The following is a 25,154-nucleotide window of genomic DNA, read 5'->3' as shown; positions in this document are numbered from 1 at the left end:
GTGTCGCCCACATCAATAAAAAAAACTGCATTGTAGCAAATGTTTTTTTCATGTTGGTAGTGAAAAATAGGGTCAATGTAATTTTCTTTTTTATTCGTTCATGGGATGTGGGCGTCGCTGGTGAGGCCAGCATTTATTGCCCATCCCTATTTGCCCTTGAGAAGGTGGTGGTGAGCCCCTTCTTGAACCGCTGCAGTCCGTGTGGTGAAGGTTCTCCCACAGTAGGGAGTTCCAGGATTTTGACCCAGCGACAATGAAGGAACGGCGATATATTTCCAATTACTTGTCTTCCTTTCCTACATGGGTCAAAGTATTCCTGGACAAGTACATACATTTGATTTAAAACTAGATCACAAGCTGGAGTAGCAATTGGTTTTATTACTCATTTGAAATTTTGCCAATGAAGTAATCAATCCAATTGTGCAGTCTGGTATTTAATTTTAGTGAATGACTGTGACAGGTTAAATTATAACTGGGGTAAATAAAGCTATACCCCAACAGTCCAAGAGCAGTCATGCTTCTCAGATTTACAATGGATCTCATCTTGTTTTTCCAACTAGTTACGTCAGCTTTATGTCTGTTAATTGGCCGATCGGAAAATCCACCCTACTGCATGTTGAAACAAGAAACTCTCAGTGCAAGTTGACTGTTTGTAACAAAACTGCTTTCATTTAGTTTTAAATATGTTAGCAGTGTTGTACAGACTTAACAAATAGTTCACCCCAGTTTAATGATTAACTTTTAACATTGTTTCTACGAAGTGGCATGTTCTGTACCACTATTGAATTTGAATGCCTTCCCTCCTGGAGGTCTGATTGTTTTAACAGCCAAATTCCTAGGCTTCCTTTTTTGGGTGTATTCCATTCCGGTGCCTGCATTGATGCGTGCAATCTGTATCCATAGTCAGTCTGTATCCATAGTCAGTTGCCGACCGGTTAGCCAACCCTGGGGCGAAGTGGAGGGGACACCGTGGAGGAGGAAGCTCACTCCACTTTGTTTCAGTCAGTTTGGGACCTTGGCACCTGATTTACACCAAATGACTTGGATTTTTAAATCTGCTATCCATTGATTATTTAGCAGATTTGAAAATTGCTCCCATTTCCCAGTGGTCAGGCCTGGCTCAGCAGCGCAGAATATGTTGCAAATATGAGGGTAAGAGTGTGGCTCTGCACAGGGCACGAGGGTGAAAATTTTTCAAAACATTTCTACCATTTCACCGGCAGCTCATCCTTCCGGTGCTGCAAGCCTCGGAGGTCTGCCCCTGCAATGATTCACTTCAATTTCAATTGAATTCCTAGTGGAGGCTGTGGAGCCCACCTCCATCGTGTAAATGACCCTGGGGCTAGAAATTTGGTTGGGATCAAGAGTGCATTTCTATGGTAGATGGAGTTACGGTCCCAAGAAAAATGACCCCCAAGCAAGAACAACTGGAAAATCCTGACCCATAAGTTTAGTGTCAGTGCAAAGCTGAAATCACTACACACCAATGATAACCTGTAGTATGAATGCAGCAGCAAACCGTTCATTGTTACATTCCATTCCAAAATATATTTTTTTGATCTTTCCTCGAGATATCATTCAGTTGACAAACTTACAGCCAACATTTTGAGTATGGCATTCTTTGTTTTTTTAAAACTGGCAATAACACAGGAAATATTCAAAATATTTGCTTAAGAATTCACGCGAATTGCAATGTGATGTGAACAAACCATTTAAGTTAAGACAAAGCATATGTTACAGCTATTACCTAGTGTAAAGGCGTGGAAATGTAATTTAGTCTAATAAATAACCCCAAACTATATACACAGTCCCACTTCCTCAATTAAAAAAGGATAATGATACCCTACCTTTGTAAATGACTAATAACCAGTTTTTGAATACTAGAATAAGATGACTCTATGGACTGGCCAAGCTTCTTTAAACCCTGTTAGTTTTAAAGAAAGCAAAATGTTTGTTTAGGCAAAAAAGTAACCACCAACTCTACCTATCACAAATGGAAGGATCAAGAAATTAGGATGAAGACATGAAATCCGTACCATAGACATTTACAACGGCACATTCAAAATCACTACAAGAAAATTTATTCAGAGAATTTCTCCTCATTCTGTAATTAGATCCTTCAATACACTCACCTTAACTGTTAGCTGGTTCATTAACAAAGACTGCAACTCTGGACTATAAACAAAACAAAAAGTATGAGTTACTGCCAGAAAATGGAAAAGTCTTGATTACTTGTCCATTTCTACCCAATACTTTGTAATAAACTGCTCAACTGCAAGCTACATGATAATCAATTTTGAGCCCTAAGCCCATAAGCATCAATATGGTTTAGTCACCAAGAGAGAAGATTTTCACTGCTCGCTACAGCAAAATTGCAAATGTGTGTATGGAGAATATATTTACAATTTTGCTATAAATAGCTAACAGCAGAAATCTCTTCCCCCCACCCCCAGATGCGTTTTCAAAATCAAGTAACGGTTGCAAACACTGAGTTATTTCCTTTTCAAATTTAGGTCAGCATCTTGCTCAAAACAACATTTTATATATCTATCACATAATGTTGCTGATGGGAGGTCAGAGAATAAAGTGTTTTATAATTACATGGACATGATGTGTTGTTGGTGACATTAAATGAGAGAATATAGGGTTTGGGGAGGAGCTTTTGGTCTTTTCACATTTTGGGAGATGATATGGGAGTAGCTTAAGTGACTGAGGAAATGAGGACCACTGAAGGTTAATGAGTAGTTGAGGACGAAAGCAGTGAAGATTAAGTGGGGGGGAGGGGGAAAGAGTACAGTACCCTAAATAGTGAAAGGGTAAGAAGGGGCATGATAGGGAGCACTGTGGTTAGGGAGTATTTGCTAGAGATTGTAGTAATGAATAATTAAGGTGAGTGGCATGGACTTAAGAATTAAGTTGGGCGAAGTGAGTAATTGCGAAGGAAGTAGTTACAAAGTGCAAATGGGCATAATGAGTAGTTGATGTAGAAGGATAGTGAGGACTGGGAAAGGGAGAACTAAGAAGTTTTGATGATGCATAGTGGGTATTAGGTGGGTAATGATAGTTGGGGTCAGTAAGAAAGAGGGGGAAGGGAATAGTTTGGAGAAAGGCAATATATACTGGGTAGACAGTGGGTATCTGAAGTTGTAGTGGGCATCAGTGTGGTACTGGCATTTGGGGAAAGGCAGAGTGTAGGTTGGGACACAGGTAAGGATTGCAGTTTGCAATAAATACAGTTGGAGAGGGGTACATATCAATGGAAGAATGGGTATAGAGGACCAGAGAGAAATAGTGGATAGGGAGCCACATGGAAACAGAGGGAGGAACTGGCTTAAAGTGGACATAGGTAGCCACAGAGGAACAGGGAGAGGGCAGAGCTCAAACATATGGAAATAAGTACATAAATGGAAACAATGGAGCTAAGTAAAATAAATGTGAAGAAAAGGGGGATGAAGGCCATCAGATTAAATAAATAAATGGAAATGAAGAGGTATGGAGATAAAGAATGGAGTAAGATCAGCGAGGAAGTGGAAAAGTGGCCTTAGAGAATGGCCTCACTCAAATTAATTCATTAAATAACAGCTTTTGTCGGGTTGCTGACTTACAACAAAAGACTCTGCAAACATGTATTTCTAAAATTAAATAAAATGAGCCTTTGGTAGGTTGACCATTTAAAAGTAAGGGTGAGAGAAGGAGGCCCCCCCCCTCCCAATTCATTAAATCAAATTGGACTTTGGCAGGAATCTCCCAAATTAATTAGTTAATTAATTTGGCCTTCAGGGAAACAGTAAGCATCTTTCCAACTTAATTAAATAAAATTGATCTTCGGCCTCGGGGAACAGGCTTTCCCAAAATAAATTAAATAAAACCAGCATCAACAGAGCAGACGTGAGGCAATTAATGAATTGGTTAATTGGGAGCTTAAATAGAGGAAACTATAAGTAAAAGAAAAAGAATCAAAGTTGGATTAAAAGATTACGAAACAGCATAAAGTTGGTGGCAGGGCTGTAGATGGAGTTAGGACGATCAGGAGGGATTTAGTATCCTGGAATGATACAGCACAGAAAGAGGCCATTCAGCTCATTGTGAGGACTCTTTGGTGGAGCCATCCAATTAGTCCCACTCCCCGGCTCTTTCCCCATAGCCCTGTAATATTTTCCCTTCAAGTATTTATCTGATTCCCTTTTGAAAGTTATTAAATCTGCTTCCATCACCCATTCAGGCAGTGAATTCCAGATCATTACAACTCACTGCGAAAAAAAATGCTTCCTCATGTTGCGTCTGGTTCTTTTGCCAATTACCTTAAATCTGTGACCTCTGGTTATCGATCCTTCTGCCACTGGAAACAGTTTGTCCTTATTTACTCTTGGCTCCAGACCTCATCACAGCCTTGGTCCGGACATGGACAAAAGAGCTGAATTCTAGAGGTGAGGTGAGTGACTGCCCTTGACATCAAGGCAGCATTTGACCGAGTGTGGCACCAAGGAGCCCTAGTAAAATTGAAGTCAGTGGGAATCGGGGGAAAACTCTCCAGTGACTGGAGTCAAAGCTAGCACAAAGGAAGATGATAGTGGTTGTTGGAGGCCAATCATCTCAGCCCCAGGGCATTGCTGCAGGAGTTCCTCAGGGCAGTTTCCTAGGCCCAATCATCTTCAGCTGCTTCATCAATGACCTTCCCTCCTTCATTAGGTCAGAAATGGGGGTGTTCGCTGATGATTGCACAGTGTTCCGTTCCATTCGCAATCCCTCAAATAATGAAGCAGTCCGAGCCCGCATACAGCAAGACCTGGACAACATCCAGGCTTGGGCTGATAAGTGGCAAGTAACATTCGTGCCAGACAAGTGCCAGGCAATGACCATCTCCAACAAGAGAGTGTCTAACCACCTCCCCTTGACATTCAACGGCATTACCATCGCCGAATCCCCCACCATCAACATCCTGGGGGTCACCATTGACCAGAAACTTAACTGGACCAGCCACATAAATACTGTGGCTACAAGAGCAGGTCAGAGGCTGGGTATTTTGCGGCGAGTGACTCACCTCCTGACTCCCCAAAGTCTTTCCACTATCTACAAGGCACAAGTCAGGAGTGTGATGGAATACTCTCCACTTGCCTGGATGAGTGCAGCTCCAACAACACTCAAGAAGCTCAACACAATCCAGGACAAAGCAGCCTGCTTGACTGGCACCCCTTCCACCACCGGCGCACTGTGGCTGCAGTGTGTACCATCCACAGGATGCACTGCAGCAAGTCGCCAAGGCTTCTTCGACGGCACCTCCCAAACCCGCGACCTCTACCACCTAGAAGGACAAGAGCAGCAGGTACATGGGAAAAACACCACCTGCACATTCCCCTCCAAGTCACACACCATCCCGACTTGGAACGATATCGCCGTTCCTTCATCGTCGCTGGGTCAAAATCCTGGAGCTCCCTTCCTAACAGCACTGTGCGAGAACCTTCACCACACAGACTGCAGTGGTTCAAGAAGGCGGCTCACCACCACCTTCTCAAGGGCGATTAGGGATGGGCAATAAATGCCGGCCTCGCCAGCGACGCCCACATCCCATGAACGAATAAAAAAAAACCTTCGTGATTTTGAACACCTCCATCAAATCTTCTCTTAACCTTCTTTGCTCCAAGGAGAACAACCCCAGCTTCTCCAGTCTCTCCACATAACTGAAGTCCCTCATCCCTGGTACCATTCCAGTAAATCTCTTCTGCACCCTCTTGACATCCTTCCTAAAATGTGGTGCCCAGAATTGGACACAATACTCCAGCTGAGGCCTAATCAGTGTTTTATAAAGGTTTAGCATAACTTCCTTGCTTTTGTACTCTATGCCTCTGTTTATAAAGCTCAGGATCATGTATGCTTTTTTTTTTAAAAACAGCCTTCTCTACTTGTCCAGTCACCTTCAAAGGTTTGTGTGCGTTTATCTCCAGGTCTCTCTGTTCATGCACCCTCTTTAAAACTGTACCATTTAGTTTATATTGCCTCCTCATTCTTACCAAAATGCATCACTTCACATTTCTCTGCATTAAATTTCATCTGCCATGTGTCTGCCCATTTCACTAGTCTGTTTATGTCCTCCTGAAGTCTATTACTATCCTCCATGTTGTTTACTACATTTCTGAGTTTTGTGCCATCTGCAAACTTTGAAATTATAGCCTCTATACCCAAGTCCAGGTCACTTATATATGTCAATGGGATCACTTGGGCAGAATAGGCAAATCAAAAGAAAATATACAAATAAAAGCTATAAACAAAGAAGCTATAAAACAATGAAGACAAGTAATTTTAAGAGCTTTGACACCCACCCATGATGGAAATAGACATAGCAAGTCATGTATTGAAATGGACATGCTATACACAAAACCTTTACATACAAAAGATACTGAAACAGTGGTTTATCTAATCATCTTTTTTAAAAATCACAAGATTGTTCCACATGTACTCAATCTTAATATTAATGTGGCTGGCAACCAAATTGTCATGAACATTCATGTGCCATTATAAGAGAGTTTGTTAAAATGTTCATGAGGCAAATTGCCACAACAAACCTACCTAGCTTTACCCCACATCAGCAGTTGCATGAATTCTTCCTGCACTGAAGTTTTTGTATTTTTTTCCTGAAACAAAAATATAAAATTGAAGATTCTGTGATATATAATTTCACACCAGAGACTCCCTCCCTACCCCCCGCCCCCCACCTCTGAGCTCAAAATAATGGAAGATAATATTAAAACACACATTTTGGATGTTATTCAACAAATTACCCAAAGTATGTCTGCGATAAACTCACAGGGGGTTAAGTTAGTTAACCCCCGAAAATGGGCGCTGGGATCGTGGTGCACTATTAACCCGCATCCGTCGTTGAGGTGCAGCCAACACTAGTTCTGTTGTTGAGTGGCTGCAAGCACCAGCAGAGGGCCCAGATATCGGGAGTGGCTAGCACCACTTAAAGGCAGCCTGCATCTCTTAAAGGGGAGGTGCACTGTGGCTACAGGAAGTGGTGGAAGTCAATGATGAAGTGAATCTGTGCTGCAATACAGTGAAGCATGGAGATGATAGGAACTCTAGAATTGTTAATGAGCAACAACTTGGCTAATCAAAATTTGCAGGACTCTTATATTTTCAAAATATAAGATAAGGGTCTGAACAGAGATCAGACATCGCACATGTAAAACACAGATGCAGGTCCCTTCCTTATGTTTAAAAACTTGATTTATTTTAAAATATTGATTAAAGGTTGCTCACAACTACATCCCACATCCTCCAATCTACACACCAGACCCCACCAATTTGCGATCTGAGTGTGTACCGGGCCTGCGAGAAAGCATGCACCAAGATCCTCTGGTGATGCATTAGAAGTCTTGGTGCCAGAGGTGGACAGAAGGCGGGACATCCTTTATCTGCAAGGGGGCAAGAGACCTCTACAGACATATGGTCCCGAGACAGCGGAAGGCCTTAGGGGACGAGGTCAATGCCAGCAGCATAGCACCACGAACATGGATGCAGTTCAATGGTTTGACACGAATTCAACTGTTAAGTGGCATATCCGACTGATTGTACCACTAGCTGCATCCACTGCTCCACACACTACACCCGCCATCACCCACCTACCAACAAACTCTTTCAACCAGTACTCAATTCTTCCAATCAGATGCTTCATCTCACCTTCACACATTACCACTGTTGCAAGCCGCACACCCACAACTCACAAACACCGGCAGCTATTCAACCATGACAACCACATCACCCAAACATCTGGCAGGACACCCAGAGACACACTTCCTGCTTTCATGCAGGAGAAGGTGGCGCATAACAGGAGGCAGCAAGTGGCAGTGGCTCCATGGAACATGAATCTGCTGTCCACTCTCAGGATGACAGCATTTCTGTCCCACCCCTTCCACTCCGCCAGTGCCCTTGGTGTTGCCTGTCCACTAGCCAGCCTAAGCCCTGCAGAGTAATGAAACTTTATTATCAGAACATAGGAAGATAGGAACAGGAGTAGGCCATTTAGCCCTTCAGGCCTGTTCTGCCACTCACTGAGATCATGGTTGATCTGTGACCTAACTCCATATACCCACCTTAGCCCCATATCCCTTAATACCTTTGGTTATCAAAAATCCATCAATCTCAGACTTCAAATTAACAATTGAGCTAGCATCAACTGCCATTTACAGACGAGAGTTCCAAATGTCTACCAGCATTTGCATGTAGAAGTGTTTCCTAACTTCACTCCTGAAGGTCCTGGCTCTAATTTTTAGGCTATGTCCCCTAGTCCTAGTATTCAAGTATAGGAGACCTCCAAAAATAAGTGCTAATGCATCAGCAGCCAGAAGCAATAATCCAGCAACAAACCTGTAACTCCTGCATGATCCCTTTAAATAGTGCTGGTGGGGGGTCCTCCATGGCATTTATGATCTGTTCAGCTGTCCGAGGTAAAGACAGGACATTGGCTGGAGTGAGGAGTTCCAATATAGCAGTGGTCCCTTTAAATCAAATATAAGGAGTCTTACAACACCAGGTTATAGTCCAACAGCTGTATTTAAAATCACAAGCTTTCGGAGGCTTTCTCCTTCTCACCTGACGAAGGAGAAAGCCTCCGAAAGCTTGTGATTTTAAATACAGCTGTTGGACTCTAACCTGGTGTTGTAAGACTCCTTACATTTGTCCACCCCAGTCCATCACCGGCATCTCCACATCATGGTCCTTTAAATCAGCGTTGCACACTGATTTAGGTCATAATCTCCCTACTTTACTTGCTGCCAGTGTTTGTTAGGTGCACCTGCGCAAACGCCTTTACCAATATGGCATCCTGCACACGTCACGCTGGAAGTGTGCGCATGAATCTCGGACGCCATTTTCAGGGCTTGGGAGTACACAAGGGGCGGTACGTGGCCCAATGTAGCGCCCAGACTTTCTAAGTAGAAAGTCATATTAAAAACTACTGACCTTTCATATAGCTTTGCTTTCTCTTTGGATGAAGATTGCTTCTCATAGAGAGTCATAGAGTCATAGAGTACGGATAGAGGCCCTTCGGCCCATCGTGTCCGCGCCGGCCATCAGCCCTGTCTACTCTAATCCCATATTCCAGCATTTGGTCCGTAGCCTTGTATGCTATGGCATTTCAAGTGCTCATCCAAATGCTTCTTGAATGTTGTGAGGGTTCCTGCCTCCACAACCCTTTCAGGCAGTGAGTTCCAGACTCCAACCACCCTCTGGGTGAAAAAGTTCTTTCTCAAATCCCCTCTAAACCTCCCGCCTTTTACCTTGAATCTATGTCCCCTTGTTATAGAACCCTCAACGAAGGGAAAAAGCTCCTTAGTATCCATCCTATCTGTGCCCCTCATAATTTTGTACACCTCAATCATGTCCCCCCTCAGCCTCCTCTGCTCCAAGGAAAACAAACCCAATCTTCCCAGTCTCTCTTCATAGCTGAAGCGCTCCAGCTCTGGTAACATCCTGGTGAATCTCCTCTGCACCCTCTCCAAAGCGATCACATCCTTCCTGTAGTGTGGCGACCAGAACTGCACACAGTACTCCAGCTGTGGCCTAACCAGTGTTTTATACAGCTCCATCATAACCTCCTTGCTCTTATATTCTATGCCTCGGCTAATAAAGGCAAGTATCCCATATGCCTTCTTTACCACCTTATCTACCTGTTCCGCCGCCTTCAGGGATCTGTGAACTTGCACACCAAGATCCCTCTGACCCTCTGTCTTGCCTAGGGTCCTCCCATTCATTGTGTATTCCCTTGCCTTGTTAGTCCCTCCAAAGTTCATCACCTCGCACTTTTCCGGGTTAAATTCCATTTGCCACTGTTCCGCCCATCTGACCAACCCATCTATATCGTCCTGCAGACTGAGGCTATCCTCCTCACTATTTACCACCCTACCAATTTTTGTATCATCAGCGAACTTACTGATCATACCTTTTACATTCATATCCAAGTCATTAATGTAGACCACAAACAGCAAGGGACCCAGCACCGATCCCTGTGGTACCCCACTGGCCACAGGCTTCCAGTCACAAAAACAACCTTCGACCATCACCCTCTGCCTTCTGCCACTAATTGTAAACAATTTTACAACACCAAGTTATAGTCCAGCAATTTTATTTTAAATTCACAAGCTTTCGGAGGCTACCTCCTTCCTCAGGTGAACGATCTGCCACTAAGCCAGTTTTGTATCCAAAGTGCCAAGGCACCCTGGATTCCATGGGCTCGTACCTTCTTGACCAGTCTCCTGTGGGGGACTTTATCGAAGGCCTTACTGAAATCCATGTATACCACATCCACTGCGTTACCCTCATCCACACGCCGAGTCACCCCCTCAAAAAATTCAATCAAATTAGTCAGACATGATCTTCCCTTGACAAAGCCATGTTGACTATCCCTGATTAATCCTTGCTTCTCCAAGTGGAGACTAATTTTGTCCTTCAGAATTTTTTCCAATAATTTTCCTACCACTGATGTTAGGCTCACTGGCCTGTAGTTCCCTGGTTTTTCCCTACTCCCCTTCTCTGTACCTTAGCTCCATCATCCAGCGGGGAGGAGGGGGGGGTGGGCTTAAAATCACTGAAATTGTCCTACTCTCAAGACCTTTATACTCTCAATCATGCAAGTGGTTCCAGTCTCATTCCTTTTAAAAATCCGACCACAGCAGTCCTCAAGTCCTGTTGATGGACCGCCTGCAGTATAGGCTATTACACAGCAATAGAAACTTTGCAGTAATCAGATGGGCAGACTGGCACATGTTGGTCATAGTAATCACCTTTAACCACTGTTGGTGTTCTTTAAAGGCTTCCAGCAGTTACAAGACAAAAGTACCATCCTTGTTAAAGGAAGTTGGAAAAGCTGCAAATTCCCAACGGTCCTCAATCAATGGAACTAGCATTTATATAGCGCCTTTAACATAGGAAAACATCCCAAGATGCTTCACAGGAACATAACCACACAAAAATTGATACTGAGCCAAAGAAGAAATTAGGAGGGGTGACTAAAAGCTTAATTAAAAAGGTATGTTTTAAGGAGGGTCTTAAAGGAGGAGAGAGATGGAGAGGCAGAGAGGTTTAGGGAGGAAATTCCAGAGTTTAGGGCCTAGATGGCTGAAGGATTATCCCCACTGGTGGGGCGAAGGGAGTGGGGGTTGTGTAAAAGGCCAGAATTGGAGAAAGTAAGTTCTTAAAAAGTTGTAGGGCTGGAGGAGATTACAGAGACAGGGAGGGGCGAGGTCTTGAGGGATTTGAACACGAGGATGAGAATTTTAAAATGCAGGTTTGGTCAAACAGGAGCCAATGTAGAGTGGAGTCCAGGACAGCATTGGAATAGTACGGTCTGGAGGTGACAAAAGCATGGCTGAGGGTTTCAGCAACAGATGGACTGAGGTAGGAGCAGAGACGAGCAATGTTACGGAGGTGAGTTCTGACAAAAGGTCATCAACCTGAAACTTTAACTTGGTTTTCCTCTCCATAGATACTGCCTGACCTACTGAGTATTTCCAGCAGTTCCTGTTTATATTACAGAGGTGGATATAGACGGTCTTTGTGAGGGAGTATATGGTCATTACAGTCTGGTTAAGCCTGAGATTGTGGCTGGGGAGGCAAATGGAATCAGTGGCGAGGGAATGGAGTTTGTGTAGGATTTAGTTGTCAAGAAGATCTTGCAGCATTTTCAACATAGCCTGAAGCTGTGATATTTGCTGATGAGCGAACCCAACCCAATGGACTTGATAAACAGAAATTCTTGCTTGCCCAGGAAGTTCAAATGCTTGGACTCACATTTGAACAATACAGAATTCATGTCCTGCATAGTCACCTTACTATGACGGGAGAGAACCTGAAACATGACTGCTGAATTAGTAAACAGGGTCTCTGTAGAGATGCAGCAGAATCACTAAATTCTAATTACTTTGGCCCTAGTTCCATATTGCTTTCACAATTCATCTCAAACTCCTTGGGCAGTGGTCCACAGGGAGGTGGACTTAGCAAATCCAATGAAAGCCATGTTGTAGGGGCTTTCCAAGATTCAGAAAAAAGGCTCCATCCTGGATGCAGGGACATCCGGAGCTACTGTGTTCAAGCTCTGGGCAATCTGAGTATTGAATGCCTCCAGAAGCTCGAATATTCTGATTAAGGGGACACTTCTCCAGTAAATCAATGCCTTTCTCCTAGTCTTTCAGAAGCATTTCCAAGATTTTTTTTCTCAGGATTTATTTTCCTTAATTTTATTTTACAGGAGGAAACAAAACATTCAATTCAAACGGTCTTTATAGGTGCAGGCCAAGGCATATTTGGCAAGCTGACACATCATGTTTTGATGTCACAGTGCAGGTATTCTACATGACCATCTACAATAGTAAGTGGGTGCAATGACTTAGTCTTTGAATGCCTTGGAGATACAGGGCAACAATGCTGTTATAATGAAAAGCTCTTCCATTAGGAAGATAAGAAGAAATAGGAGCAGGAGTAGGCCATAAAGCCCCTTGAGCCTGCTCCGCCATTCAATAAGATCATGGCTGATCTTCTATCTCAACTCCACTTTCCCGCCCATCCCCAAATCCCTTGATTCCCCTAGAGTTCAAAAATCTATCGATCTCTGTCTTGAATATGCTCAATGACTCAGTATCCAAAGCCCTCTGGGGTAGAGAATTACAAAGATTCACAACCCTCTGAATGAAGAAACTTTTCCTCATCTCAGTATTAAATGGCCGACCGCTTGTCCTGACAATATGCCCCCTAGTTCTAGACTCTCCAGCCAGCGAAAACAGCCTCTCAAGCATCTACCCTGTTAAAATCTTATGTTTTAATGAGATCATTCTTCTAAACTCCAGACAGTATAGGCCCATTTTACTCAATCTCTCCTCACAGAACAACCCTCTCATCCAAGGAATCAATATGGTGAACCTTTGTTGCACCACCTCTAAAGCAAGTATATCCTTCCTTAGGTAAAGAGACCAAAACTGTACACAGTACTCCAGGTGTGGTGTCACCAAAGCCCTGTACAATTGCAGCAAGACTTCCTTACTCTTGTTCTCCAAACCCCTTGCAATAAAGGCCAACACACCATTTGCCTTCCTAATTGTTTGTTGTACCTGCTTGTTAGCTTTCTGTGTTTCGTGTACAAGGACACCCAAATCCCTCTGAACACCAACATTTAATAGTTTCTCACCATTTAAAAAATATTATGTTTTTCTATTCTTCCTACCAAAGTGAATGACCTCACTTTTCTCCACACTATACTCTACCTGCCACCTTCTTGCCCACTCACTTAACCTGTCTATATCCCTTTGGAGACTCTGTGTCCTCCACACAGCTTACTTTCCCATCTAGCTTTGTATCATCAGCAAACTGGGATACATTATACTTGGTCCCTTCATCTAAGTTATTAGTATAGATTGTAAATAGCTGAGGCCCAAGCACTGATCCTTGTGGCACCCCACTAGTTACAACCTGCCAACCTGAAAATGACCCATTTATTTCTACTCTCTGTTTTCTGTCCGTTAACCAATCCTTTATCCATGCTAATATGTTACCCCCAACCCCATGAGTCCTTATCTTGTGTAACAACCTTTTGTGTCACACCTTATCGAATTCCTTTTGAAAATCGAAATATATTACATCCATTGGTTCCCCTTTGTCTACCCTGCTAGTTACACCCTCAAAAACTCTAATAGATTTGTCAAACACGACTTCCCATCCATAAAACCATGCTTACTCTGCATAATCATACTTTGATTTTCTACGTGCCGTTACCACATCCTTAATAATGGATTCCAGCATTTTCCCGATGACTGATGTCAGGCTAACTGGCCTTTAGTTCCCTGTTTTTTCTCTCTCTCCTTTCTCGAATAGCAGCGTTACATTTGCTACCTTCCAATCCACTGGGACCATTCTAGAATCTAGGGAATTTTGGAAGATCACAACCAATGCTTCAACCATCTCTGTAGCCACCTCTTTTAGAACCCTGGGATGTAGGCCATCAGGTCCAGGGGATTTGTCGGCTTTTAGTACCATTAATTTCTCTAGTACTTTATCGTTACTAATATTAATTACTTTAAGATCCTCGCTCTCGTTGGACCCTTGGTTCCCCACTATTTCTGGTTATGTATTTTGTGTCTCCTACTTGCAGATACAAAATATTTGTTTAACGTCTCTGCCATTTCCTTATTCTCCATTATAATTTCTCCTGTCTCAGCCTCTAAGGGACCCACTTTTACTTTCGCTACTTTCTTCCTTTTCACATACTTGTAGAAGCTCTTGTAATCTGTTTTTATATTTCTTGCTAGTTTACTCTCACACTCTATTTTCTCCCTCTTTATCAATTTTTTGGTCATCCTTTCCTGGTTTCTAAAGCTTTCTCAATCCTCAGGCTTACTACATTTCTTGGCAACACTATAAGCCTCTTCTTTTAATCTAATATTATCCTTAACTTCTTTAGTTAGCCACGGATGGATCATTTTCTCCATGGTGTTTTTAATTCCTCAATGGAATGTATATTTGTTGAGAATTATGAACTATTTCTTTAAATGTTCACCATTGCTTATTTACCATATCTTTTAATCTAATTTCCCAATCTACCTTAGCCAACTCACCCCTCAGACCTACGTAATTGGCTTTGTTTAAATTTAAGACCCTAGTTTCGGAATTAACATAAAATTCTACCATATTATGATCGCTCTTCCCCAGAGGATCCTCAACTATAAGATTATTAATTAACCCTGTCTCATTACACAATACTAGATCTAAAATGACCTGTTCCCTAGTTGGTTCCTCAACATGTTGTTCTAGAAAACTGTCTTGAATGCATTCCATGAACTCGTCCTCCAATCTACTTTTGCCAATTTGATTTGCCCAGTCTATATTAAGCTTCTCTTTCTCAATTTATGCTATCTGAACTCCCTTTGATGAAATTATTTTCCTTGCAAATACTCTCCTCCATTATTCTATATAATAGTACATAAAGGTACTCCCTTCAGCATCAAAATTGCTGTCTTGTCTTGTACCAATGCAACAGAAATGTGCAGTGTTGTAGCAAAGTAGAAGGCAGTCTTAGCAAAGATGTAAGCACTTTTGCATACATTGAAAAACTGGACATGAAGCAAAAATGCAAGGCTAGTCCTAGAGTTAATTAATGCATTTTAAAATCTGAAAATTTTTGGACTCTAAGGGAATCAAGGGATATGGGGATCGGGCGGGAAAGGGGAGTTGAGGTCAAAGATCAGCCATGATTTTATTGAATGGAGGAGCAGGCTCGAGGGGCTGTATGGCCTACTCCTGCTCTTGCTCCTATTCCTTATGTTCTTAAAACTGTTAAAGGACATGATTTTCACTGTAGGTACTACAGAAAATTTTAGAAACAAAATTTAATACATAGCACAACTAAAATATAATTATTATTTACACCACTACTGACCTGTACAAACTTTGTCAGTCTTAAGTCCATTTGCATTAAAATATCCTCCCAGGCTTCACACATGCAGGCCAAAGACAGCTTTTGGTACTATCAGTTTAAAAAAAAAGAACAAAAAAGATAACTATAAAGAAATGATGGTGAACACCACCAAGGTTAACTTTTTTTAATAACAGTTTATCACTTTATTAAAATATCCAATCTAGTAACTTTTACATTTTTTGCCATTATATTGCCTGTCCAGGGGCCAGTGCAGGTCATCCACTGGGTTACTCTGTGTATTTTCTTAATATTGCTCTTTGATTTCCTTGCCAGAAACTCCCACTCACAGATGACCAAAAAGACTCTGAACAAAGGCAAGCTGAGGCTTGTATTCACAATGATATCTTCTAGTTCCAGTGTTGAAATTACAGTCTATGCCATGACCTGCATTTTACCAAGGCAAAAACTTTGGATCTAGTTTCACCTCTCCACCTCCATTAAAAAGCCTGTCAAGATTAACTATTTCTTAAGCAAATGGTGCTAATTCTAACAGGTGTCCAAAACACAATTACATTAAGTAAATTATACAGCACTTGACCCTTATACTGCCAGCATGTTGATCATTTTTTCAGGATTTTAACTTGTGCTGTATAAATATGAACATATCCTAATATTACAGTAATAAAGCTGCTCTGATGTTAGGAGTAGCTTCCTGAATGTTACCTCATCCAAGTGATCATTATATATGCATTAACCTTGGCATTGTATGTAAGGAGGCTACTTAACAGTGGGAAGCTATCATTGCAGAACCCAATCCTGTTGTAACCAGACATACATACATTGCACTTTTCAGAAAGACTGAATGGATACTGATCTGGAGCAGTAATCCCAGCTGATGGTTTTTTTGCCTCGTCCGTGGGCCAGAAGCACGGAGGCCAATTGCAGTGGCTTTTCAGCACAGACCAGGAATTGAACCCTGGTCTGTATGGTCTGTAAGGTTCAGTACTACACAAATAATGAATTTATCTATTGGGCCATTATGGATTCTCTAGGAGTAGCTTTATTAATATAATAAACTTTATAATTCTAAAATGAAGTTTTAAGCAATATGGTCTTCTCTTTTACCCTTTCTCTTTCCATTTTTAAGATTTTAACTTCACTTACAAGTACGTACTGCAAAAGCAATCTTATATTTATAGATCTTAAAATTTCTACAGTTTTGTGTGTTTTTTAATGTTTAAATGGTTTACTTGCCTCCCCTCCCCCACTGCTGCTAAGGGGGTAATTTTAACCCCCAAAAACAGGTGGACTGGGGGCGGGTGGGTAGTCAAAATTGTAAATTTCAACAGCGGGACCGCAACCCGGCTCCAACATGCCCACTTCTGGGTTTAACCCAGGGATGTTTGGATGTGTGCGCACATCCGAAATCCAGAAGTCAGGTTCCCTGTAAATGCCGGTGGGCGGATAAAGGGGCAATTTACCTACTTCAAATACTTACGGTAGGTAATTTTTTGTGGATTCTGAACCTGAAACTAATTTTACCTTACCTGCACGGGTTTCCCATGGCTTCTCAAACTCACCAGTGAAACGGAGGCAAGGTTCATGCTGAAGTTGATTTGGTCCTTTAAACCTGTGATTGACACATCTCAATAAAAGTTCAAGGATTTCCGCTGGTCTCTCAGTACACTCAGGCAAACGTTTGGCTGAGAGTTCTTCTCGTGTTGAGGCTGAGAGTTCTTTGATGAGGCAGCTTTAGGAAGACGTTAGAGCCTCTCAGACTGACAAGATCAGGATGGGGGTGCAATGGATGTATACCAAAGGACATCTGAGGAGGAGGAAAATGAACATCCAAGTCAGCCTTGTCGTGCTGTGGTGGGATCTGCTGGTGCACAAGACAGAGGTGTGCAATAAGGACCTGGAGAACAGCAGTGAGGGGACCAGCAGAGGGGTCGATGTGCAGGAGGCACTACCCACGTGACAGGGTATTCAGGCAGGGGCTGATCTTCCTGGGCCTCTGAGGATCAGTGCCTACGCAGGTTCAGATTGAGTTGGCAGGTGGTCGTGGACATCTGGAGCCTCCTTCAGGAAGAGCTGCTCCCGGCTGGACCTGATGGCCACGCATTGCCAGTCACAGTTAAAGTCATCACTGCCCTCAATTTCTTCGCTTCCGGAACCTTCCAGGGTGTCACCGGTGACATCTCCAGGGTGTGTCAATTGTCTGTACATAAATGTATAAGGCAGGTGACGGATGGCTTGTTTGCCAAGGCATCCGACTACGTGAAATTCCCCTGCGACGACATCATCCAGACTGAGTGGGCAGTGGTTTTCATCTCTCTGGCTGGCTTCCCACAGGTGCAGGGCGCAATCGATTGCACATGCGTAGCAATCTGAGGACCACCACATGAGCCAGGATCTTCATAAACCGAAAGGGCTATCACTCCACCAGTGCAGCTGGTGTGGAACCACAAGAAGAGATTTCTGCAGGTGTGTGCCAGATTCCCTGGCAGCTGTCATGATTCATTCATTTTGCGCCAGTCCAACATTCTAGACCTCTTCCAGACAGGGGACAGACTTAAGGGCTGGCTCATTGGAGACATGGGATATCCCCTGCAGACGTAGATCATGACAACTGCGTGAGGAACCCCACCAACAAGGCACAACAGTGGACCACCAGGTGTGTCACTGAGCAAGTCATAGGCATGTTGATCTTGTGCTTCGGGTGCCTGGATAGATCTGGTGGAGCCCTTCAGTGCTCACCAGCGAAGGTGTCCAGAATCATAGTGGTGTGCTGCGTCCCGCACAACATAGCGCAACAGAGAGGTTTACAGGTGGAGGACGACGACGGAGTTCGTCAAACATCCTCCGCTGGTGGCAACACTGAAGAGGAGGAAGCGGATGAGGAGGACGAGGACAATGAGAAGGAGGAAAATGAAGAGGGGGCACCCATAGCCAGACCCGCCATGCACATGGCTGCCCATGATGCCAGGGATGTCCTCTTCTCTAACAGATTCTCATAACGAGAGTTGCAAAATAAAGAAATTGAGATACTCAGGCCACCTGGAACAACCACCACCAACGCTACAATCAATCCCCTCCCCACCCACCCTTTGCACAAAACAGCCCTTCAACCCGTCCAATGGGTCCTGACATGTATTGGCATTCATAACGAAGCAAATGAAAGGGCGACTTCACATTTGGGACGCAATAATGTCCAAGACTTGGAAGTGCTGATAATCAAAATATTTATTGCACCAATATTTAAAAAAAAGATAAATTAGCAACATAACATTTCTTCACACACCCTTGTGCATATCCTTGGTGAACTACAATTGCTTAAATGTATGCTTTCCACCTCTTTTACATGGTGCATCCCCTGTGGAGGTAGTGGAAGGCTTATCAAATACTGCCCTGACTGCTGAGATGCTCTTGACCTATGGCCTTTGGGTTTTGGAGCCCGTTATGGCCCCGCCAAAGACTGCTCCACCTGTACCTGTACAGGGACAGACTCGGCCATCGGGAGAGGAGGCAACATTTCGGGTACTGGTTGAAGGTGGGGGGGGGCAATGGGTGAGACATGGGAGCGCTTTGAGTAGAGTCTCCACTTCCATATCCGCTTTCGCCATCGTCCCTCTCCCGGGCCAGCGCCAAACTGCTGGTTAACAGTTTGGTGAACAATTGTGCCACGTTGTGAGGCCACAGATAAGGTATCTGTCAGCCTGCTTAAGGCGGTAGACATGTTGGCGTCCAAAGTCTGCACAGCCGTTGTCATGGCCTGCATAGGCTCATTTGAGAGCCGTGCTTGAAGCTCAATGGAGGCTGCCACTCTCTCCATTATATTCTCGCACTTACCTGCATCACCAATCCACTAGTGTTGGAGTTGGACTCTTCCACCCGCTCCGCTATTGTGGATAGTGTGCATGGCACTTTTTCCAGTACATCGCAAAATTAATCTGTACCTCAATCATTCTCCTTCTCAACAATGGCCCCGGGGTTCAGCATCTGTGTCCAGCTGAGCAGACCTTGGAGAGGAGTGCATCCTCCGATGCAGACTCTCCACAGCTACCCCTGCCACCAGTGTCAGCTCGTGCTCACTTGAGTGGTGCATCAACAGGTGACAAACCAACTATCTGGCTAATAGGGCCCACTGAAATGCCAGTATCTGCTTGGTGCATGGCTGTATGTCCTGTGATGATGCACCCTCAGAAGGAATGAGGTCCTCTGAGGAATCTATGTTTTCCATCTCACCACATTCTTCTTGAATTTGTGACGGTCCTGGATGACAACAGAAAGCAATATTAATTATTCAATGGCAAAGTGACAATCTTTCCAATCACCATACTGAGGGAAAGTAAGCTGTGAGGAGGACACAAAGGGTCTGCAAAGGGATATAGACTGGTTAAGTGAGTGGGCAACAAGGTGGCAGATGGAGTATAATGTGGGGAAATGTGAGGTTATTCACTTTGGTAGGAAGAATAGAAAAACAGAATATTTTTTTAAAATGGTGAGAAACTATTAAATGTTGGTGTCCAGAGAGACTTGGGTGTCCTTGTACAAGAAACACAAAAAGTTAGTATGCAAGCACAGCAGGCAATTAGGAAAGCAAATGGCATGTTGGCCTTTATTACAAGTGGGTTGAGGGACAAGAGTAAGGAAATTTTACTACAGTTGTACAGGGCATTGGTGAGACCTCACCTGGAGTACTGCGTACAGTTTTGGTCTCCAAAGGAAGGATATACTTGCCTTAGAGGCGGTGCAACGGAGGTTCACTAGATTAATTCCTGGGATGAGAGGGTTGTCCTCTGAAGAGAGGTTGAGTAGAATGGGCCTATACTCTTTGAAGTTCAGAAGAATGAGAGGTGATCTCATTGAAACATATAAGATTATGAGGGGGTTTGACAGGGTAGATGCTGAGAGATTGTTTCCCCTGGCTGGAGAGTCTGGAACTAGGGGGCATAGTCACAGGATAAGGGGTCGGCCATGAGATGAGGAGGAATTTCTTCACGCAGAGGGTTGTGAATCTTTGGAATTCTCTACTCCAAAGAGCTGTCAATGCTGAGTCATTGAATATATTCAAGGCTGAGATGGATTTCTAGGGAAATCAAGGCATATGGGGATCAGGCGGGAAAGTGGAGTTGAGGTCGAAGATCAGCCACGATCTGATTGAATGACGGAGCAGGCTCGAGGGGCCGTATGGCCTACTCCTGCTCCTATTTCTTATGTTCTTATGTCTGTTATATTTCGGTCATTAATGAAATAAATTCATCTTGTGTGTGAAAGATGTTAAAGTCCTGTCATCAGCCATCTGCGGGTTTCTAGTCTCTCCATCTCCGATGGATAGTGATGTAACTGTCCCACTTATTTCCATGGCCTCCATTTGTGGAGGTCCACCTCTAGTCCTAGTCTTCTCCCTTGCGTTTTGTGCTCTCTTTTCCTACAAGGGTAGAAAGAACAGACCTGTGAGTGACTGAAGGTGTCGCATTCACCCGATGGATGCATTGCTTTGGGTGAGGCTGACTATGAAACCGATGCACCAGAGGGTGACTATCAGACAGATGCATCACACTGCATCAGGATGGGGGAAGTGCCAGTGGTGGGTGCACAAATGGAGAGGTGAGGAAGTACATAGAAAGTGAAGGATAGTTGATGTTGAAACTTAAGTGGGTGTGAGGAATGATGTGATGGAATAGGCATTCCAACACAGAGTGGGGGGGGCGGTGCACAACACAGGACGTGGATGATTCAGCAAATGCACTCACTTTTCCTGACCTGGTTAGGCCATTAAAACGCTTCCTGCACTGCAGCCAAGACCTGGGCACCATGCTCCTGCTGCTGACGTCTTCTGCCACCTCCAGCCATGCCTTCTTGGTGGCAGAACCAAGTTTCTTCCTCTGATCACTTGGGTACAAGACCTCCCTCCTGCTTCTCACAGCACCCAGCAGTACTTCAAGGGATGCATCCAAGAACCTGGGTGCTGCCTTTCCCTTATGTGCTTCCATACCTTTATTTCCTCCTTTCTGCTCCAAAATTCATTTTTGCATTGGCCCTTTAAATAGTGGACTTCAGATCATGTCACGTGGGTGCGTAGTACACCCGCTGCACAGCTTGGAGACTCGAAACCCAGAAGTAAAAGTAAGTGCCTTCAATTTTGTTGCAATTGTAGATTCAGACGCACTCAAATTACTTCCGGGTTTCCCACGCAATTATCTACCCATCCGCTGAGTTCCCAGCTCCATGTAAAAATCATGCTCTAAGTCTCCACCCAGAATATTGGAGCTGGGACCCACATTTTCAGAAATTATTCACACTGGCTTTGGACACTGAAAATTTATCTTGTCACATCATTGACTGGATTAAGTCAGTCTTTCATCTTTTTGAATGCAACATCAAGCACCCCAGCTACTCAAGGAGATAACTTGTCAGCGCATACCACAGTGGGCTCTGCTGAAACAAGTTTCTAAAATTGGCAGCATTCTGGAGGTTAAATTAAGAGCTATATACAATAGAATGAAAAACTTCTACAGTTAAACTAAAAAAAAATCAGTGCTGCATTTTGATTCCCAATACAAGATTTTAGAACATGATGATCCTACTCTCTCACATTACTGCAATGCTATTGCAAATAAAGCACTCTATAACATCACATTACATCTTGCAGAATGCTGTTCATATAATTAGTAGTATCTGGAAAATGTTGAGAAAGTCGCTATTGCTAAATGGTGGAAGAAGCTTGTTGATCTTGACCAGGAGACAGGTGCACACCAAAGCAATGGTATGAGTTGCTCCACCTGGAACAGGAGTTTCAGGACATAGACTCTACCATCCAAGGTGGCCTGCAGGAATGCTGAGACTTGTGATGCTGGTGAACCAGAGTATCAAATCATAATTAATGATAAACACCATGGAATTATTCAAAACGAAAACACACCTATTGATGCAGAGGATGATAATATTGCATCACCAATCAAGACTTGGTCTAGTCACAATGAAGAGGTGGACATGCTAAACTATTTCACAACATGCTTTGAGTAGCAAACAGAGGCTGATCCTGTTGGGCTCCTCCTCCTGAAGGAAAAAAGGCCTGGCAAGTAAGGAAGTAGCAACAGTCAATGCTCGTGGCTATGGGGTCCACAGTGTGCTAGAGGTGTTAAAGAGGTTACAACTTACCTGTTTTGTTCTTCAATGTTTGGTAGGTGATTGTACTTCGTTAAGTGACAAGGTGTATTAGTGGCTGAATGCAAGCTGAACTATTTTTTGCGCCTAGTATAATCTAATTGGTTCACTGAACCAGTCAGAAAGGGAAGCCAAAATAAAATCCTTAATATACGTGACAGATTGTTGCCAATTAAAAAAGTTCCCGTGTAAGGCTTCAGACACAAGAAATTATATGGAAAGGCAGACAAGTTCAATACTCTGAACAATTAATCTTCAAGGTGTTGATCACAACCAGTTCAGATTGGCGACTTTGGACTGTACCTGGAGGAGTGTTGAAATATGAGTGAACTTCCGGGCCATCCGAGTTACCTCAGGCAAACAATCTGAGAGCAAAGTGGTATCCAACTGTGTAAACAAATGATAAGATCATATAAAAGAAAGTCAACATTCTGTTTCAAAATGACTACTTTTGTTGAAATAACCTCTTGAATTCCACACAATACTCATAATTGATAACCGAGGCTCAACAAAATAATTACAGCTTAATGCAAGCTTCAGCAACTCACTAAATTTGATATCCTAACCAACCATACTGGCACATTAAGTGTAACAGCCTTCAGATTTGCATAGCTACAAGGACATGGCCATTAGCACAAATACATTTTGTTAATTATACAAGCCTAAACCAAGTTGATTAGATAAGTCATACATTTCTGAACAAAGGTCAGGAATCCTACCTGAAAATAACTGATAATTGGCTCCGGTTCCTTGGATAGTTGAACTTCTGTGATTACAGATAACGCTTTCAGGTCACTAGACAAGCAAAGATCCAGACAACGGCCTGCAATCTGCAGGAGGAAATAATTTTTAGTACAACACTGAAATATGTTTCACTATCCATTTTCTAAATAAAGACACAAAATGTTCTCTCAAAAAAACATGGCAAAACATAAGAATTTTTTGGAACAGGCCATTTTTGGCTAATCTGAATCCCACAACTTACAACTTCACCATAGCACTCAGTCCCTTCCCTTTCTTAAGAAACTATTTGTTGCCTCTTGAACATAATTGTACTATTGGCTTCAAAAGCCTCCTCCAATACTCTGTTCAGAGTGTTCTTCGTATATTGTTGGATAATGTTTTAGCATTCAGAAGGAATAGGATCCACAGCAGTTTAAATGTTGCAACTGGTAATGTAGGCAAGGGTGAATTTGGCCACTGTGAATTGCTGATGCTTTGGATGGATTGGATACTTATGAGAAGGTGGCATCCAAGAGTCTAGTAGCCTTCAGGCAGATTCCTGATCATGGTGCCCACTTCCTGGCTGTCCTCGTCTTCCCGCAGCTCTGTGTTGCTTCTGCCTCATTGTATGTATGATGTGGAGATGCCGGTGATGGACTGGGGTTGACAATTGTAAACAATTTTACAACACCAAGTTATAGTCCAGCAATTTTATTTTAAATTCACAAGCTTTCGGAGATTTTCTCCTTCCTCAGGCAAATGTTTGCCTGAGGAAGGAGAAAATCTCCGAAAGCTTGTGAATTTAAAATAAAATTGCTGGACTATAACTCATTGTATGTAGATGATTCTGATGCTAGATACTTTTGTCAAACTGTATTGAAGCAAGCCTGTCAACCGCTGCTTCAAGATGCTAACAGACAATAATACTTATGGCTGCATGTACCTCACTGTATCAGCACTCTGCCGATGTTCGCAGCTATTTCAGAAGTGTCACGGGCATGATTATATCAAGGATGCTGGCGGAATTCCTGACGGGAAACCTGGAAATACGGTTTCCCGGACATCCGTACCATTTTGACGTGAAGACGTCTTTTAATTTTTTTTGTATGATTCCCGGACAACAGGCTGGTCTCAGTTGAAGGGGAGAGCAGCCAGTGGGAAGACGTAAAGAGGTAAGTGTTACATGGGGGTTGGGTGGATCAGTCCTCAGGGGTCATTGGGCGTGGAGTTCGCCGGGGGCGGCGCGGGGGCGGTCGGAGATCGCCGGGGGCGGGGTCGCTGCAGGTAGGCTTGTTGGGCCTGGGGGAGGTACTCCTGCTCTTCTGGACCCACAAGTTGTGCTATAAATGAACTTACCTGCAGTTCTGAGCCTTCTTACCTCCTCTCACGTGGCATGAAGTAGAAGGCCCGGGAATCCCGACCCTCAGGGGTTAAAAAACAAAAAAATCTGTAAAAAATGGAGGCCCGCTGTCTCCTTGAAAACTTTTACTGACTGACCCGCCTCCTGAGAGCGGGTCGGTTGCCCGTCTCTCTTCCTGCCTCTGTTAAAACCAGAAATGGGTGCGTTGGAGGTGGGTTGGGGAGCGGGTTTTAGAAATATTTTACTACCTGCCCCCAACCCACCCGTTCTTCCCCATTTAAAATCATGCCCCATAAGGCAAGATTTTAGGGGATACCCTTGGCCACCCAGGAGCCTATGCTAGCATTCTTCTGTCTGTCTGAAATACTGGAGGCGCTGTGAATGGCATCAAGACAAACACATCATGACTGCTGCCTAGAAATGGAGCATTGACTTGCACTGGATTCTATGTTGATGATCACAAATAAGCTCCATGTTGAATGGGTGGTAGACCGAGCAGTTCAT

At 43.5% G+C, this 25,154-nt stretch overlaps 1 protein-coding gene across 3 annotated transcripts in view; it reads right to left on the bottom strand.

The window, feature by feature from the left end:
• Nucleotides 1–25,154, bottom strand: part of anapc4 (anaphase promoting complex subunit 4) — a 95,680-nt gene that overhangs the window by 38,235 nt on the left and 32,291 nt on the right. For all 3 annotated transcript variants that reach the window (XM_067989108.1, XM_067989127.1, XM_067989118.1), the window contains exons 9-14: nt 23,287–23,397; nt 22,871–22,954; nt 15,419–15,505; nt 6,565–6,629; nt 2,133–2,175; nt 1,848–1,924 (exon numbers count right to left, since the gene is read on the bottom strand). In XM_067989108.1, coding sequence (XP_067845209.1) covers nt 1,848–1,924; nt 2,133–2,175; nt 6,565–6,629; nt 15,419–15,505; nt 22,871–22,954; nt 23,287–23,397 — 467 coding nt within the window. The remainder of the gene's footprint in view (nt 1–1,847; nt 1,925–2,132; nt 2,176–6,564; nt 6,630–15,418; nt 15,506–22,870; nt 22,955–23,286; nt 23,398–25,154) is intronic.

This window comes from Heptranchias perlo, chromosome 1, assembly GCF_035084215.1.
Source record: "Heptranchias perlo isolate sHepPer1 chromosome 1, sHepPer1.hap1, whole genome shotgun sequence".
Lineage (NCBI taxonomy): Eukaryota > Metazoa > Chordata > Chondrichthyes > Hexanchiformes > Hexanchidae > Heptranchias > Heptranchias perlo.
This window is presented reverse-complemented; position numbering and strand designations above follow the sequence as displayed.